The sequence below is a fragment of the Anopheles gambiae genome, chromosome 3 (assembly GCF_943734735.2).
Source record: "Anopheles gambiae chromosome 3, idAnoGambNW_F1_1, whole genome shotgun sequence".
NCBI lineage: Eukaryota > Metazoa > Arthropoda > Insecta > Diptera > Culicidae > Anopheles > Anopheles gambiae.
Window position 1 is genome coordinate 64,770,034 of NC_064602.1, and position 18,178 is coordinate 64,788,211.

Sequence of the window (18,178 nt, forward strand, 5' to 3'; positions counted from 1 at the left end):
TTTACTAGCAACTGAAAAAATCAGACGCGAAGGGCTTGTTGATATGCGAACGGCATAATGAGATGAATGATTATGAATGATAGACTTGAAGGAGGGTGCTGTACCAGTGAGCCGAACGTAAAAACGCACAACTCATGCACCGAAGAACGTTGCAGATTGGGTGCTGCATATGAATGAAAGAAAAGAAAGAGTTTGTTTTTTTATATTCTTCGTTGCTTATGGGAATCGCATCATAATGATGTACACTTTTGGAGGATATGAGCCGTTTTGGGTTATGTTGATGTTTTCGCAACAGGAAAAGTATATTTAACTGCATTGGCAAGCTGACGATCGGGTACTGACAAGGCAATTTTGTTTCTTGCGAGGTAACGACGCTTTGAATAATAATTCGCCTTGATGAATGTGCTGGAAATATGATAGGGTATGTTCGTGTTATGTGTGGTAGAATTGTTGTTTCATCTTTCGTTTATCAAAATACATTATTCCTTTGATTCACAATAAACAGTCCAAAAACAAATATTTGATTTGTCTTGTATTATAACACTTTACTTAACAAAAATAGTCTGAAAACTGACAACACCCGCGGTAACTTACAGTATCATCTGTAATTAATTCACCGATTCTTAGAACTGCTTAAAAACAAACCTCGCAGCAAGAAGGCGAAATACATAGTGTACCCTTAGGGTTGGTCTTGATTGTGATTCTCCCCTCCCAACAGCGCAGGGTGGAATCTAATTTCAAATCATAACCCAGGCACAGGCATAATCCACGTCTGACCGAAGATCGGTGAAATATATTTCTCTCTTCCCTCCCATTGAAAACCGCGCAATGTTACTGCCCTCAAACTTTGCGCGACGGTACTGGGCAGTTCGCTCGACTTTGCGGATAATCTCAATCCCGACTTAATGTAATAAAACCAAACAAGCCTGCCCCATGTGGTTGATTATAAGTTGCACGGGTGGGTGAAAATGTTTCCCGATACCATCGCGATCATCATCTTCACCGTTGTTACCGTCCAGAGAGTGGCGGAAAAGTGTGTTTTTGAGGTTGCTCTGCCCTCCATGAACTGTTGCTGGAATACTTTGTGTACGATAGGTAAACCTAGCGAGCTTCGCCAGTTCAGGTTATTATATGGTGGGAAAAATGAAAACAGGTTTCATGTGGAGGACGAAAAAATACGACCCGACTAGCCAGGGGCGAAGTAACTCCGGCGCTAATGGAGGTCACGGGCTAGTAAAACTCCTTGCTGGCTACGGTCGTCGCGTGGAAAGTGAATGATTCCTTTTTATAGCACGCCCTCCATAGCGGCCTCCATAGTGCTTTCGCTGCCTGGCCGGGGCGGTTTTATTCTTGGTTCGGTCTATTTATTTTCCCACTATCGGTCACCGGACAGAGGATCGCCACAAAGCAAGAACCTGCACGAATGGGAGCGGCGGCACCTTTAGCGCTCCCACAGGATGGTAAATCCACCATAAATTATTCTCATGCGATTTATTAATTCCAGGATATTCTTCCGCTGCTTATATATACGTATATAATATCCCTTGCCCGGTCCGGACCATGGTTTCTGTTCCTGAAATCCGTTTGCCTTCTGCATGAAGACTTGAGCCTGTTAAAGCCTTCATTGAAGCAGCGCTTGTCCCTGGGCCATAACGTTCATATATATTCTAGTACATTTTCCAGCGTGTGTGTGTGAAGATGAGTGTGTGTGTTTAATATGTTCTCCTTTTCCTTCGCTTCGACTAACGCTTCGTTTTGCTTGTTTTTCTTCTCCTTTAGGAACAGAGTCATAAATCATATCGACCGCTGTGTGTCCTAACGTTTCGCTGGAACTATCTGCTGCACGGACTGGAACCGGCCGGCTATCATCTGGTCAACGTGCTGCTGCACACGATCGTTTCGCTGATGTACTTCCGGTAAGTTTTCTAGCGCAAGCACACCCATCCGTCCTGCAGGCTATCCCAGGGTTTGCGTTTTGTTCTGCCACTTTCCAACCCTTTTGTAGATGCGAGCTTGTATCAAGCATTATATCCAAAAACGCTCGAAAATGTAATGCAATGTTAGCGGGAACTGCATTTGATAGGTCTTGCTCTGGGCTACACTGTACCACGGTTTGCTATGGGCTAGGGCAGTGGCGAAGATGTCAGCTGTATGATTTTGATAAGAAAAAAGTAGCTTTACTGCAGGACATACGCTGAACGAGAGTTCAGTGAAAAGGTTGTTGTGTTGAATGGATAAGATTGAGCTAGAATGAATTTATTTCAAAGATTTATTTGAACGAAGTTGCGTTTTTGGAGCCACATAACAATAAGCAGCATATCCTTCTAAAAATCGACACCATAAATGTGCTAATAGATCTCAGCGAACTTAAAGCAATGCTTTGCCTTCTCGGCCTACAAAAACCAAACGAAGGAAATCGCCTCTCGCATTCAAGCATTCCCCATGCTATTTATTGAAGATATCCTCCCGTTAGAAAGAACGTATAACAGTTGTTTTGCTTTTAAGATATCTTCTCCTCTTCCTCTGTTTAACAAAATGCGTACAATTGGACAAAATGGTTCACCAAGAAAGTAGCATCACCCGGAGTGCTACAGATTCCAAATCACCGCCCACTTATCCGTTTCGGGCTGAAGTTTGGTTTGATTTCTTCATTCAATTTCCGGTTTCCGGCTCAGTTCAGCTTGTTCTGCATCGAAAGCCCGGCAAACCACCCCGCTATTAGTCTCCTCGCTCCTATTAGTCCGCGTCGAACATAGCAAACATAAGGTCTGTTTGACAGCAAATACCCACATCCATGAGCATATAAACTAGAGCTACGGACGTCGCTATACGTCATTGAATGTATGTTCTTCTTTGTAGTAGAGAAAGTGACGATAGCTAAATAATGCTTTCTTTCTACACTAACTAAATGAATACTTGAAACGCACGAGCTGTAGGTTTTATCCCCGCACAAAACGTACACTGCAAAAAAACACATCCTTTCATCCTCTCTCAGCTGCTGGCGGAGTTTGAGAAAATGGAAAAGTCTTGTAATCATGCACGGGGGGTCGGTTTGCCAAACATGTTGTCACAAGGAAAATAGAGATGCATGTACGTGTTAGTGATGGAGTATGGGGAGTTTATTATGATCTGTATTTTGTTACGTTTGCGTTTTCTTAACATTATGCATCCCATGATTATATTTTTCATTTTTGTATTGATTCATATTTGTCGTATAATATATCCAAATATATAATATTTCCTGCAACCTAAAGTATACGTAATAATACGTAATAATTCCATAACGTGTAACACTGCAATCGTGTGGAACATTTAAGTAAGTCCGATTTTGATTATACTTTTCAATCAGAATAATAATCTAAATTCAAACATACAACCTCAACCATCAAATGTCAAAACCTGTTTGTAAAAATTTGGTTGAACCGTCAATCGCCAATTGTTGTTCCTCATATGCATTAAGAAATGGAAAAAATTTGTAAAAAAACTGATCCTCGTAAATGATTTTTGAAAAGTCAACAAAAATCACACTGCATAATTTTAATGTATATTAGCTCATATTATATTCGTGATAAACATACAATAGAAGGAAAATGCTTATCCCAACAAGCAACTACGCTTCCCTCCACTGCTGCACCCAATATTTGCAGCTCCACAAATATGACTGCACCATTGCTTTGAAGGCAAAGTTACGGGAAACTGTACCATAAACTTATTCCGAAGAAATTAAGTTCAGCTCCCGCTAATGCACGCGACGAAAGCCGGGAGAGGGTGCAAAAAAACAAAACAAATTAAAAACATACCAGCTTTACGTAGCAGCGTGATGGATTCTTCCAGCTGTGCACGGATTGTGCCATCGCTTGCCCTTTCGGGAACGCTGCTATACTCCACTGTCCCACACTTCCTGTATTGTTGTGCCTGTGAATGATTTTTGCTTTTGTTTTCTTTGCCCCAATGTTCGGTTGTGCTTGTTTCATTTAGAACCGAGAAGCGTTCATTGTAGAAATTATTCAGTAGGTGAGTGGAGTGTGCGTATCGAAACGGGGGAACGATGGCAAAGTTTTCCCAAAGCTTCACTTCCCGACAAAGGTCGCCAAAGATAGCTGCTGCGTGGGTAAGGGATAGCCAAAGGAAAAGTGCTAGCTGGTTAGTGGTTGCAGCAAAAAAAAGGATTTACTGTGCAAACTAAGGAATGCAATTGCAAACAAGTTCATTCAGATGCTACCATCTTCTTCGGTGCATTGGACGAGCAGATATCAATCTAGCGCATTGGGGGAGATAAACTTAAGCGATACGACAAGGGGTTTTGTTACAAAATAAATGCAATTAGTTGCACAAGCCAGATAAGCGGATAGAGCAGTTCACCAAATTTATAATTTCCACCGGCAGCGCTGCTCCCATCTACTTCAACTAATTGAAACAACAGCTCCAATGGGAGTAACTGTAATCTCTGCCAACAGTATTGTTGATACACTCAAGTTCACTTCAAAATTATTATGAAAATTATTGTAGCTACGAAACTCAGCTCTCGGAAACAGAACACGCATCTAAAGTAAAATGAAAAAAATAATCAATTTTGTCTAAAGCTTGAAATTCCCTTCAGCAAAAAAGCAATGCAAAAAGTTAAATTGCATCACGAGCTAGTTGTGCGAACATTTTAATTCCTGCTTTGCATCTACCCAAAGCTATCAGTAAATTCACCAGCCTCAATTGGCTCTGATCGGCAGCGCAACGGTCCCACGGGGTGGTGTGGTCGGAAGGAGTTTTTTGGAATATTTTTCCATTAAAACTTGTGTCCAAAATTCTCATCTCACCAGCCTCGTGTCGCCCAGGCTGGGGCTGCCATGTTTGTTCCTGCTGCATTGCTACCAGCTCTATAGCTTGTGCCTCGCCTTGCCCACATGCACATGAATGCAAAATTCAATTTAGTTATGCAATTTAACCAACCGGAATCACATACACACGGACGCCACATTTACTACGTATCACCCGTGGTGGGAAGTGCCGGTGCAAAAAGGGAAAATCATGACACGGGATGGGTGCAATATTTCGGACCTCTCTGCCTGTGGATGCAGCCCGAACTCCTGTGTGGAAGAATGGGGAAAATTTGCTCGCTCTCTACATTAGAACCCGTTCGCATTCGGGCGCACTCAATTCGTAGCCAATTTACTGAATGTCCTGTATTGCAATCGTTTAGAGGAAGAGGTGAGCAGACTTGCAGCTGCATCCGGGCCGTTTTAAGTCTCGCGTACAAATCGGACGCAATCCCTGGTTCCCGGCGATGATTGTAATGCATTTTTGTGCAAGTGCTGTGCAAGTGCGTGTGTATGCGTGTTCTCTTTGTGGTGGTGCAGCACGTAATTCAGAGCAATATTTTCGGCCGGCTGCAGAATCTATCCGCAAGTTCGAACGGTTGAACATTGTGTCCCATAAACGGCATTTATTGGGCACTGCGAGAATTGAAACTGATCCTCTCTCGCGCGCGCCAGCAAACATACTCTCACACATCCGCTGTATGTGTGTAGAGCTTCCGAAAACTAGGTCGTTCATGGAACGCACCAAAGTAGATTATATTTTATCCAATTCATGGTTCGGTGAAACAATAATTTCCCTAACATCATTATCGCAGAGGGAGAAAGAAAGCGAGCACAATACCCATTGAGGTGTGGCATGAATGAAAGAAGCGATAGTTGTGTAGATGGGCTTCCATAATATCCCTTGAACAGGTGGGATGGTTTGTGGTAGCGTGATAAGGGTGCTTATGCTTCCACCGACCAGTACCGTTGATCCTCCAGTCGATGCAATGACTTTGAACTCCCCACCTAAAATGGACAGTAATTGAGTTTCGCTGCCGAAATCGGGTGACGTGGAACAACCCTGCTCTTGTTGACGTCTGTCTGTTTTGTCAGTATTGTTTGCATGCCAGCGACCAGCGCACCATTTCTACGGGCGAACAACAAGACAACAGGACGGATGGCTGTCACCCAATTATGCTGTACGATGACGTAAAATATGTTGCCTGTCATTCGCGATAATGATGTCGGGATGTTTGTGTGCTTTTGTCTGTTCTTGCCGTAATGGTCAGTTGCTTTCGTTGGGTGTTGTATTTTTGTTGCTGCACGAAACACTCAACCACAACAAATGATTGAGAAAGCAAAAAATAAAACTAGACATTCTGGGGCGAAATGCTAAACGGTCATCGGTAATGTGCATTGGTCGAAATTGGTCACCATTGAAGGGAGACATACGACATGCAAGAGATTCGTGCAACGAAACGAAACAATCGTTTTTAGGATTGATTGATGCTAATTGATGGATGGCTAATTAAGAGGTTGAACTTTTAGCTTACCAAGTGGTCTATTATGTCTTTTAGATGATAATAGAGAAAGTGGCGTTGCATACTTCAACCCAAAAATCATATTTTGATTAAGACGTGCGTTTTTCCCCCATGTGGATTTGTATGGTGACATTGGATCGATGTCGAAAGTGATGCCATGTTATTAAAAATTCAATCGAGTATCTTTTTTTATTTCTACATTCCAAACGCTCTTTTTATCACTGATCAACCAATAAATATCTTCATTGGAATACCATAAAGTCGATACTACAGTACAGTGCAGTATCCAGGTCACCCAATTCGCAACACGTACCACATTTGTAGCTCAACCTCATTGTGTTGCTATCTCGATCTTGTTAGGAGCAGGCTCGTAAAAACTTGTGCCAAAGAACCATTGACCCACACTCAGACACTCATCCACATGCAAACACAGAACCTGACAAATCATGGCCTAGGTGAATGTGAATCGTTTTGCAAAACGGGCTGCAGCAGTGAAACGTTGATACAAATGCATACAAACCTCCCTGGCGACCATAAAGTGTCGCAATGGATGCGATGATTTTTTATACGATTTTCTATGCTTCGGACACGATGCTTTGCGCCAAACGAAGTTCTTCGTCGTCCATGCCCAACCGGTGAAGCAGTTCCCTCTGGTGTGGGCTACCAGTTGGGAGCAGCTGAATCTTTCCTACCAGCATCCATTGCTGGAGCTGCTTTTCACCCCTGAGGGGCGGTTCGATCATAGCACATTCTCGGGGCACGTTCCGAACAATTGCATTCGTCGTCACTGGCTCGCTTACGAACTCGGAATATGGTTTGCAGTGTTTGTGTAGGAAATGATACTTGCTCGCCCCCTTTGCCAATGCAGTTGGGTCGATAGCTCTGGATCAGGAATGTGCACTGGCTGTGTGAGGTGCGGATGGCAACAGAGTAACATTTAAAGTCCACTATACGAATCGTCTGTTCAAAGGGCTTGTGGTTCAGTGGAGAAAAACTATTTCTAGAATAGCTCAAAAAGTAAATTAATTCCTTTCTAGCAGAGCGCATCGTCTACGCGTTTGTTGGATATGTCAGTTATTTTTTTTTTCATTTTAATGATTTTAACATAAATGACCAGTTTTGTTTAGAATAAAAAAATATTCTAACCTTGCTTGCCTATTAAAAATAATTAACTAATCAATTAAACAGAATTTTAATAATTACGTATCCGGCGCTACAAGCGCTGTGCGGTCTTGGTCTGCTGCAGGTGTTTCCGAAACCTCTCATAACCTCGTGTGTTTGTCTATCAATCTGTTACCCACGCCCTTTTTGCCCTTGAGGACGGCGTAAGATAACTTTACGGGCTGGTTCGTCCGATTCCATGCACAAACAAATTTTTAATAACAGTAAAATTAAACATAAAATAAATACATTTGTAAGGGGATATCAATTCCCCCGTGCTCCTTGCTGTCGTGAATGTTGTTTGCGCCGTCCAGGGTAGTCAGGTCGAACTTTTATTTTTGTCCCGGGCATACGAGACCATTTACGGACTAATCAATCCTTTACATCTTATGTGTCGTGAGTTAAATGTTATTAAGTCAGTGTTTAAGTATTAGTTAGCTTTTTGTATAGACATCAGGAGGCCCGATAAGAATAGAACCAGTTAAATTAAATTAAATTATGACAAAAAACACTGCCCTTTAAGAAAATAAAATTCATATCAATAACACAAATTTGGCTTAACTCAAATGTTTCGTGTTACTTGCTGACAGGAGTACTGGCTATCTTATTAATGACTTACAAGTTCATTACACTAGTTTAAAACGGAAGCACAACAAGAGTATATCCCCGCACGACAAAATCGAGAAGTTTTGCAGCTCGGATTTTCGATCGCTTTCCGCCAAAAGCGATCGAAAAAGCGAGCAGAAATGTCAGGGAAAACGCTTGGATTCCGATCGAAGAAATATATCAATCCAAAAATTTCAGCGCTGTAAATTTCGAAATATTTCATTTATAAGTTTTTAACAATTTTGAATGCGAAATATTTCACAGCCATGGGCTGTGAAATATTTTGGAAGTTTGAGTTTGAGAAGTTTTCGATCGCTTTGCGCAGCGGGTCATACGCTCTTCTGGCACACCCGTCTGGACGACCGTGGGGGAATTCCGTCCAACGCAAACAATTTTAATGAGAGCAATGAGCCGCATGCTAAATTTTCCTGGAATCGGCACTTAATTATGCCAGCGCCAGTGCATCCGTTCTGGGATATACGCAGACCGACATTCTCTCTCCTTCCGTCGTACAGCCTGCGGAGGTGAAATAGGGAGCGTGCACAACCGGCCATCGCTGAAGAAAAGTATACACAGCACACCGCCTGTGACGACAAGCACGAGTAAATGAGTGGAACAGAGTACAAATAGAAACGCAAACAGTATCTACGACTAGTTCAACAAAGGGACCTCTTTCACTGTTGATTTTCTGCTGCGGCAGCCTGCCGCTCCCTTTCGACCACGCATAAAAATCATGCCGCGTGCACTATCGTTTCGTTTGTTAGTTTTCTGCTTCGTCTTCCCTGCTGGCCTGCGGTCTTCTTACCGCTCGATGACCGCCGACGTTCGTTCGACGTTTCTCTCGTTCGCCCAAACGTATATCGCTTTTTCGTTGTCTTCCTTTGCACTGTTATTAAGCTTAGCGTTCTCTTAAAAGCTGCAGAAAGTCGATTGGCCTTCGTGCCAGCAGCAACAAATGAGCAATGGGAAATAATCCCCTAACGGGAAGACAGAATGATAGAGCGATGCTGCTACTGCTATCCGAGGAAAATGTGGAAAGTGAATTGGAGAACAAACGAAGGAAGGGATGAGGTTTATGCGCAGTCCGAAGTCCCAAAGGCCAACGGCACTAATTAAATTAATGCCAAAGGTAGCACAGGGTCAGGGACCTTTGTTTTCTCCCGTCTCTCACTATGCTTGTGGCTTTTCCATTTTCAACGTCTCCCACTGGAGAGCCGTAATCATGCAGGCGAAACAATGGAGCGAATCTAGGAAAAAAGGAGTAGCTAAAATAAAGCCTCAGAAAACAAGAAATTAAAGAAGTCTGCTCTGCTCTAAAGTCACCCAAACAGTAATTTTTTGCGAACAAGACTGCACTAGGTGGGTGGATCAAGATGAAATGAGCCCCGTTACATAAGCCACTAACGAAGCGCCTTCTTCCAGACGCCCAACGACAGACAGGTTAGTGGTAAGAGGTTACTACTGACGGGGGCCAGCAAGTCGAACGAAATTTACTGCCCCATCGTTTACCATTAGCCACATGTGGTTCCTGATGGGTGATTCTACATCTTATTGTGATGCTGTACGTACCCAATGCACTTATTGCTTTTCCTCTTTCATTTCAGAATGTGCGCCATGCTGCTTTCGGAAACGGCCAGCTTTGCGGCAGCTCTATTGTTTGCTGTACATCCGATCCACACCGAAGCGGTAAGTAATGTTGTGCAATGTCTGCGCTACAATTGTTCTTAACTTTTATATTTATTGTTTAAAAAACAATATGCATCTGATTGTTGACATTGTTAAACAAAACAAAAATCAGTTGTGATACAGCACTAATGTTAATCAAGCGTAACTCGCAATGTAGGTGTTTATTTTTGGCTATTTTTCGTTACAATATTGATCGCTAAACTCGTCATTCCGTGTTGTTTATTGACATTTGCTGCAAATCCACTCCAAAAACTGAAACAAAAATAAAAGAATATCCTTCTGATGCTGGCTCAAGGACTTCGGGAATGGACCGATGGAGAATGGGGAAAAATTTGCCACACTTAGGGATCAGACCAGAAAGCCATCAGTATGCTAATACGGCAGCAGATTCGGACCGAAAGCCATCGCGTTCGGTCGGAGAGCTTGCCGAGCGAAAGTAGAATAAACGAATGAACGGTCCCCTAAAGCCGTGACGACACGCCAGTGAGAGTTCGTTGGTGTGTAGTGGGCAGCAAGTTTAAAATTCGTTCCAATTTAAAACTTTTCCAACCGAGGCGTGCCATCGTCTGTCCGATCGAACCCATCCCCAAGGGCCAGCGGTGCGCTTTGCCTGCTACCAGATAAGCTGCTTTTTGTTTCAGTGCATATATATTTTTTGAATGTTTAGTATGGACTTTATTTTGCCACCCGCTCCTTTGTCTCGTTGTCATTCTGCCCGCTCTCCGCAACAGCTAAACCCTTCGTTGCAAGGTAGAGGGAAAGGCCGGCGAACGCTCGGGGGCGGTGATGATGGTAGCAAAGTTTTGCCCATAATCAGCCCCCGTTTGGCTCTTATTTTCAACGGCTTATCCGATGGGGAAGCACCGACCTCTTCGAGCCGTGAAACCCAGCCGGGAATGGTGGGAAATGGGCGAAAATCTAACCATATCAGCCGCCACAGCATCGGCTCCACAATCGCTTATCGCTATGCATGGTGGCCGCCGGCTGCTCCCCTGGGATGGTGGTGTGAGTGGCCGTACTTTGGCACTCGCCAAGAGATAATCGGGCGGCGAAGGAAAATTGTTCCCATTTCCTCGACGGTCGTTTCATCGTCCAATCATCGTTTCATTCTTGCGCCCGACATCCGTTGAGCAGCTGCTTCTCTTGGCGAGAATGTGTGCATCACCTAACTGTATGTGTGTATTTGTGCGGCGGAACCGTCAAAGATGGTAGCGTTGTTACGGGAGCAGCTTCAGTTGTTTGCTTGTTCTTCGTGTACGGTCAAATTTGTGGTTTGATTGTGTGAGTCGTTTTCTTTTCCCACGTCCGTCTGTTTGCACGAGAGTTGCTTATTCTTCTTTTTTGCGAATTTCCATCGAGCGAACGGCACGTTGTGGCCGATGTGTCGAGAGGTCGATTTCCGTGCGATATTTTCTGACATTAGGCGAAACTGGCCGTTTGTGTTCTTCTTCCCCCCGTTGGCCTTTGGACGGGGCTCAACCTCTGCTCAAGTCGACCGTAATTGAGTCAACTGTGCTGTTGACCAAAGAAGTCCACTTCTCGTGCCAGTGCAGTGGTGGGGACCGGCTTGCAGGCGATAATGTGGCGGAACGTAAAAGGAAAAATCGAATTTTCACCCGTTAGCTCGTGTTGTGAGGCTGGCCATAAAGCGATTAAATGGAATGAATAAGTTATGTAGGATAAAATCGGAAACCTTCCGTTGGTTAGCAGAATTTTGACGAAACGATTTGGAATCTTTTTTACTTATGCCGATGTAGTTGGAACAGTTATGGTACAGTTATTTTTCAAAATTAAAATATACGCAACATGCTTGATATGTTCATTAGGCACAAAATGAGTTGTATAATTTATCTACAAAATTAACTATTCACAGCATCGGCCAATTTCCTACCATTTAAACTCTTCAATTGAAAACATGAAATGCGATAATTAAACATATAAAAATATGGTTATTAACAATACATGTAAGTGGAACTTAAATTAAATATAAAAGATAACTATACACCATTAAGAAAATGTTATGTAAATCATCCTTTACATTTCACCAAAGTTTCAGTTTATACCAAGCAAAGATTTTTTTTTATGTAATTGTTTTACATAAAACTGTACATAAGTGTGCTTCTATTCAAACCGGTAGAAACAAAAATCAAATAAAACACAAAGCTTCGATCATGCAAATATCGAACCAAATTGCTTCGAACAAGACGGCATTGATAAAAAAGACCTCTAAAATGTACGAACAGTCCGCCGGCTTGTAAGCGTGTGTGTGTGTGTTTTTTTTCTCGACCTAACGCGCTTTCCATTTGCCGTGCGCGAAGGAGTGTAAAAGAGGATGTTTTATGGTATTAATAAATGAAATTTAATAACACTAAACGACGTCCGACGTCCGAGGCCGCGTTCCGTTGTCTGAAACGAAATGGCCATTGGATACGCTATGCACAAACCAACACACTCCAACGCCTACAAATATCAGACCACGGGTGAAAAAGCAAACGCTCGTTGAATGGAAAAGGAAAGATTTTTTTACTCGTTTACTGGTTGCAGCAGGTTACAGCACCTCGAGGGATGTTAAATAAAAACCAACGATCAGCCATGGTTAAATCCATTCGATTGCATGGAAAAGGGTGGGCAAGTAGTGTGATTCTACAGGAATAGTGGATAGATGGCGAACGGGGGGTGTGAGTGTGCGTTTGTGTGCACTTTGCTCTGCATTGCGTTACAATGTCCTGTAGCAGAGGCATTCATTTTCATCCCGTACTTTCCTCTGTGCTCTCTGTTGCTTTCTGCCGTCCCTTTTGTACGCCATTCGTATTGCCTTTTTGCTCACGGCCTTTCACCTACCCGCCACCCTTTTTGCAATCTCCAATTTCGTTAGCTCACTTTCCCATCTCCTTGCTGCAGGGCGTAAATTTTGAACTTGCAACAGTTGTAAGCCAACGGGCTTGCAGCGAATTGTACAACAAATTGAGCACACAAACTCACACACTTGAACAGACAGATTTCTGATATTTTTTTTGTTTTTGTGTATTACGCCATTTGGATATGCACTCCAAACATACCCTCTAGTACATTCTCTTTCTTTCCCCACACACACACACACACACATCCAAGCAAAAACAAACACATACACATACTTTAGCGGCTTAAACTATGCTTTCACTAACGTCATACTTTTTTATTACAGCACTGTTTGTTTGGGCAAATGTGTGAAAATAGGGCAAAATAAACCCATGCTAGCCGCTCGGAAATCTGCAAGTTGACACCACAACAGTGCCACTCGCATATGGATCTCGAGCTGGCTCTATTTTGTTTCTTATTTGGCTTATGCACCACTGCTGTTTTATTTGAGAACCCAAGTATGTTTATTTGCTTCGTTGATGCTATAGAACGTTAGTTCAGTGCTCATCACATTTCGCTGCATTTTTATGGATTCTAAATACATCCGATTATCCTTATAATGCACACATTGTATCTCAAATAGAATTAAGTATTAATACCAATGTTTTAATACAATAGAGTTATTAATTCAAGGTCTATTTTTTCATTGTTTGCATAATGTACCATTATATCATTTGATTGTTTATTTAAATATCCATGTGGTCAAACCAGGCGTTAAACATCGTTAAAACAAATCCAGTAGTCAATATGTATGACAAATAGACACCCTTTGACGACTTTGACCAACACTTTGACGGCAGCACGATTTGCTCGCGTTTCTTCGTCAGGCTCAGGTTTGTTCGTAGATATTGTTCTAAAAACTGCGCATGTCGCCGGCTTTCAATGATGATGGTTCTCTTTGATATTTTTATTCGTAATTTATATGTTTTCCTATTCCATTCTGTTCTCATTAATTTGGGCGGATTGAATCTGTAAAATTCTATTTAGTATAGCAGTATTAAATGCCGTTAAATCATGAAGAAATGCTCAACCGATACTTTATTCCATAGTGGTGTGATCTGTCGTCAAAGTCGTCAATGATTAAAAAACTGGGAAACACTAATAAATAATGGGACAGATATTTAGAAAAAAAGTTGGACAACAACCACAAACCCATGAGTTGTAGAATAAAATGTACCTAGTTGAATTCGGGATCAGTTCGAGGTGTAATGCGATGATCGTACAACTGTACTTCGAGTACCGTCGCGGTAGGTCAGTTTTTACTGACATGAGCCGAGGTGGATTAAAACTTCGTTCGAGCGGACTTTTCGACACTTGATCGTCCAGGCGATCATAGAAACCTTTAGGAGGTTTCCCTTACTGGAAACGTTGGAGTTTAGAGGCCTTACCTTGGGCAGGGGGACATATCTAAACTCTTTAAATGAGAACTCGATAGATGTAGGATGGGCATAGTCCTATCCTGACAGTCCGAACGAATCTGACCTGCCATGATCGGAGTTGGTTTTATTTATACTCAAAAGAAGTTAAGGGTTTCTCACATTTGGTTCCGGGTTGTATGTTGAAAAGTTATTGTTTTCACTCAGCTAGTTACGTTTGTCTTTTGTTGACAAGAACGATGGTTCTTGTCACTAAGTTCCTGTTTTGGGTTATAATGCATAAACTGTTCCTGCTTATGTTGTACGTTTCGGTTGGTTCTGTTAAGTGTGTCACAATTGTTTATGTTGTACGTTTCGGTTGGTTCTGTTAAGTGTGTCACAATTGTTTTTATATGAACGGTGTGGCCTGAGCTCTTCCGGGTGTGTATGGTATGATCTGATTTACTGAGTGTGTTATAATGAATGTGTTACAATGGTGTGATTTGGCTTTCCAATGTGTCTATAGCTGATAGTGTGTATTATAATTAGTTCTGTATGGCAGATATGCTACACCTCCACCCTTTTTGAATAATGTACGATTGAGTTTATACGAAAGAGTGCATTATTCACTAAAAATGTTTTAATCTGTTTTTATGTACTGTTGTGGTTTTTCCTGTTCGATTGTGTTTTATAACGCAGTTCGTATTTGTAATTTCTACGACTGTAAATGGTCCTATATAAGCTGGATCTAATTTTCTTCTATTTTCGTTTGTTAAATAGACATAATCTCCTATTCGTATGTTTAATTTGTTTACATTTTCATTCAATTTTGCTTGACGTTGTAATTTTGCTTGAATAAGTTTTTGTTTTGCAATTTCATGTGATTTTTGTAATTTAAACTTCATTTCATTGTAGTATTGTTCTATATTGTATAATGGCTCTACTTTTGTTTTATATAATTCTTGTGGTAAATTAGCTTGTCTGCCAAAAATTAATTCGAAAGGTGTGAAATTAGTTGTGCTATGTACTGATGTGTTATAAACGAATTCATAAAATTTAGTCCATTGATCCCAGTCATCATGATGCTCATTGGTGTAACTTCGTAAATATTCATTTAAACTTCTATGGTTTCGCTCTAAAGATCCTATTGTTTGTGGATGATATGCTGCTGCAAATGTTTGTTTGATTTCTAATATTTTTGATATTTGTGCCAAAATTTCATTGTTATATTCAAGTCCTTGATCTGATCTCATTTCTAAAAAGTTTCCAAATGTAAGAATAAAATTTTCTACTAATGCTTTTGCTATTGTATTTGATTCTTTGTTTTGAATCGGGATGATTACGATATATTTCGATAATTCGCATTGGATCGTAACTGCGTATCGATTATTATTTGCTGTTTTTGGTAAAGGACCTACGGTATCAATCGTTATGATGTTAAAAGGTTTAGAGGGTGTTGTCGTCACAACAGTTTTCTCTTTAGTATGTTTTAAGATCTTATTAGTTGCGCATGCTTTACAACTTTTTACATACTTGATGATATCCGCTTTCATATTTTTCCATTTGAATTTATCCTTTATCTTACTATACAGCTTGAATTGTCCTATATGACCTCCAGATGGTGTTGTGTGGAAATTGGACAATATTTTGATCTGTTCTTCTGTATCTTCTACCAGTCTAGGTGGTGTAAATACGACGATGTGAACGTCTGTTATCATTTTGTTAATTATTTCTTTTATGGTCGACATTGAGTAAAATTCGAATAATCTGTCATTCGATGCAATTGCTAAATTCTTGTGATACTTTCTAGCGATTAGGCATGATTCATGCAGTACAAACTCTAGTGTTTGACTTTGCTTCGCAGAAGTTATGGGTATTTTAAATTTTCCCAGCGCTTTGTAGTAATTGTGATTGTATATCACGAGCTCAATAAATTCATCTTTTTCGTTAATGTTTGATTTCATTTTCAACATTTTAGTTGTATCAGATGGCCTGTCTGTTTCATACATGTTTGTTGGATTATATTCTTCTATTATTTCTTCCTTTTTCTTTTTGTTTTCTTTGTTTTCTACAACGTTGTTTTTCTTTACCATAGCTCTAGTATTTACCATTAAGATATGATTTGATATATCTGATTTATTTTTAGGAATTGATGCTTTAAGCTCAGTTATAATTCTGGATAAAGCATCTGCTACTACGTTAGTTTTACCTGCTAAAAATTCTATTTTAAAATCAAATTCTTCTAAATCTAGTCTCATTCTTGTTAGTTTAGATGTTGGGTTTTTCATACCAAACAGGTATACTAATGGTCTATGATCTGTTTTTACGGTGAATTTTCTGCCGTATAGGTATGGTTTGAAATAATTGATTGCCCAGTGAATTGCTGTAAGTTCCTTTTCTATGATAGGCTTATTCTTTTCTCCTTGCGTGAAGCTTTTGCTTGCATACGCGATTGGGTGATCTTTTCCATCTGTGATTTGAGAAAGAACTGCTCCACATGCTACATCTGAAGCATCAGTTGTTAGTATGAATTCTTTAGTAAAATCCGGATACTTCAAGACTGCTGGAGACAAAAGGCTTTCTTTTAAACTATTAAATGCTTTTTGGCATTCATCTGTCCAAATAAACTTGACATTTTTCTTAATTAAGTTATTTAAAGGTTTAGCAATTTTTGCAAAATTCTGTACAAATTTCCGATAATAATTACAAAATGCAACAAATCTTCGTACTTCATCTGCATTTTTAGGTAAAGGGAAGTTTCTAATTGTTTCAAACTTAGAATCGTCTGGGTATATACCCTTATCTGTTATCTTATGACCTAAATAAGTAACTTCTGTTTTGAAAAATGAACATTTTTCTGGATTTAATTTTAAATTGTAAGACCTTAACCTATCAAAAACCTTAACTATGTTACCGATGTGCTGCCGTGCACTGCAGCCAGTAACGATTATATCGTCTATATATACAAATGCTAGCTCAGGAGTTAATCCTGCCATAGCGATAGCCATCATGCGTTGAAAGCTGTTGGGGCTAATGTTTAAACCGAACGGCATACGTTTAAATTGGTAATGCCCTGATCCGGTTGAAAAAGCTGTAAATTTTCTTGAATCATTTTCTAAAGGTATTTGATGGAATCCTGACATGAGATCAAGGGTGCTAAAATATTTTGCTCTCCCTAGCTGATCTAATATTGTATCTATTCTTGGTAATGGAAATTTATCTGGTATAACCTTTTTGTTTAGCTGCCTGAAATCTACTACAAGTCTCCATTTTTTATTATCATCCGTTGATTTCTTTGGAACCAATAATATAGGTGAGTTATATGGGGAGACTGAGTGTTCAATTATGTCATTCTTAAGCATTTTGTCTACCTGATTTTGTATTTCATCAGCCTGTGAGTATATTTGTTTATAATTCGGTATATACGTAGGAATATTATCCTTTAATTCAATTTTCTGAGGGTAAAAGTTATTTGTAGTAATGGGATCATCCTCTACGCAAAATATATCGTTATAGTCAGTTACGATTTTCTTCAAATTATAAATTTCTGTAGTGGGGATTTTATCCACTTTAATTTTTTGTAATAGTTTTTGCAATCTATCATTATTAATTTCTCCTACTTTGTTATTCACTTGTTTCACTTCATAATTTGCTAATGGTTCTGTAATGGGTTTAAATTCTGCATTTGTTATGTAAATATTTCTCTGCCTTGTATTGATGAATTTAATTAACTGATTATCCTTTGAAATAATAGTGCTGCCACAGAATACTCCTGGTTGAATTTCTTGTGCGAAGACTATAGTATCCTCTGTAATGTTTGGAAGATATACTTTACGTACCACTTCACTTCTGATTGGCAAAATAAATCCTTTTCCATCACCTTCTTCAATGTTATGCTGAATTTCTTCTCCCTGACACGTGAATGTAAGCATTTCCAAATGATAATTAATTGAACATCTGTATAATTTGTAAAAGTCTCTGCCTAATATACCATCTGCTCCTATGTTGAATTCATCTGGAACTAATACAAAATCGTGTTCCAATTCTAGATTGTTGAAATATATAGTGCATGTTGTACTTCCTTTTGAATAAATTGGTGTGTTAGTTATCCCAGTTAATGATATTGAGTCTGAACGTA

The 18,178-nt window shown here is 40.2% G+C and overlaps 1 protein-coding gene across 5 annotated transcripts in view; it reads left to right on the top strand.

Annotated features, from left to right (window-relative positions):
• The window catches only part of LOC1275325 (protein O-mannosyl-transferase Tmtc3), a 155,527-nt gene that overhangs the window by 53,831 nt on the left and 83,518 nt on the right, over window positions 1–18,178 (top strand). For all 5 annotated transcript variants that reach the window (XR_009766608.1, XM_061663098.1, XM_061663099.1 and 2 more), the window contains 2 exons: window positions 1,780–1,916; window positions 9,706–9,787. Coding sequence is in view for 4 of the 5 variants with exons in the window: in XM_061663098.1 (XP_061519082.1) it covers window positions 1,780–1,916; window positions 9,706–9,787 (219 nt within the window). In the remaining variant the exon portion in view is untranslated. The remainder of the gene's footprint in view (window positions 1–1,779; window positions 1,917–9,705; window positions 9,788–18,178) is intronic.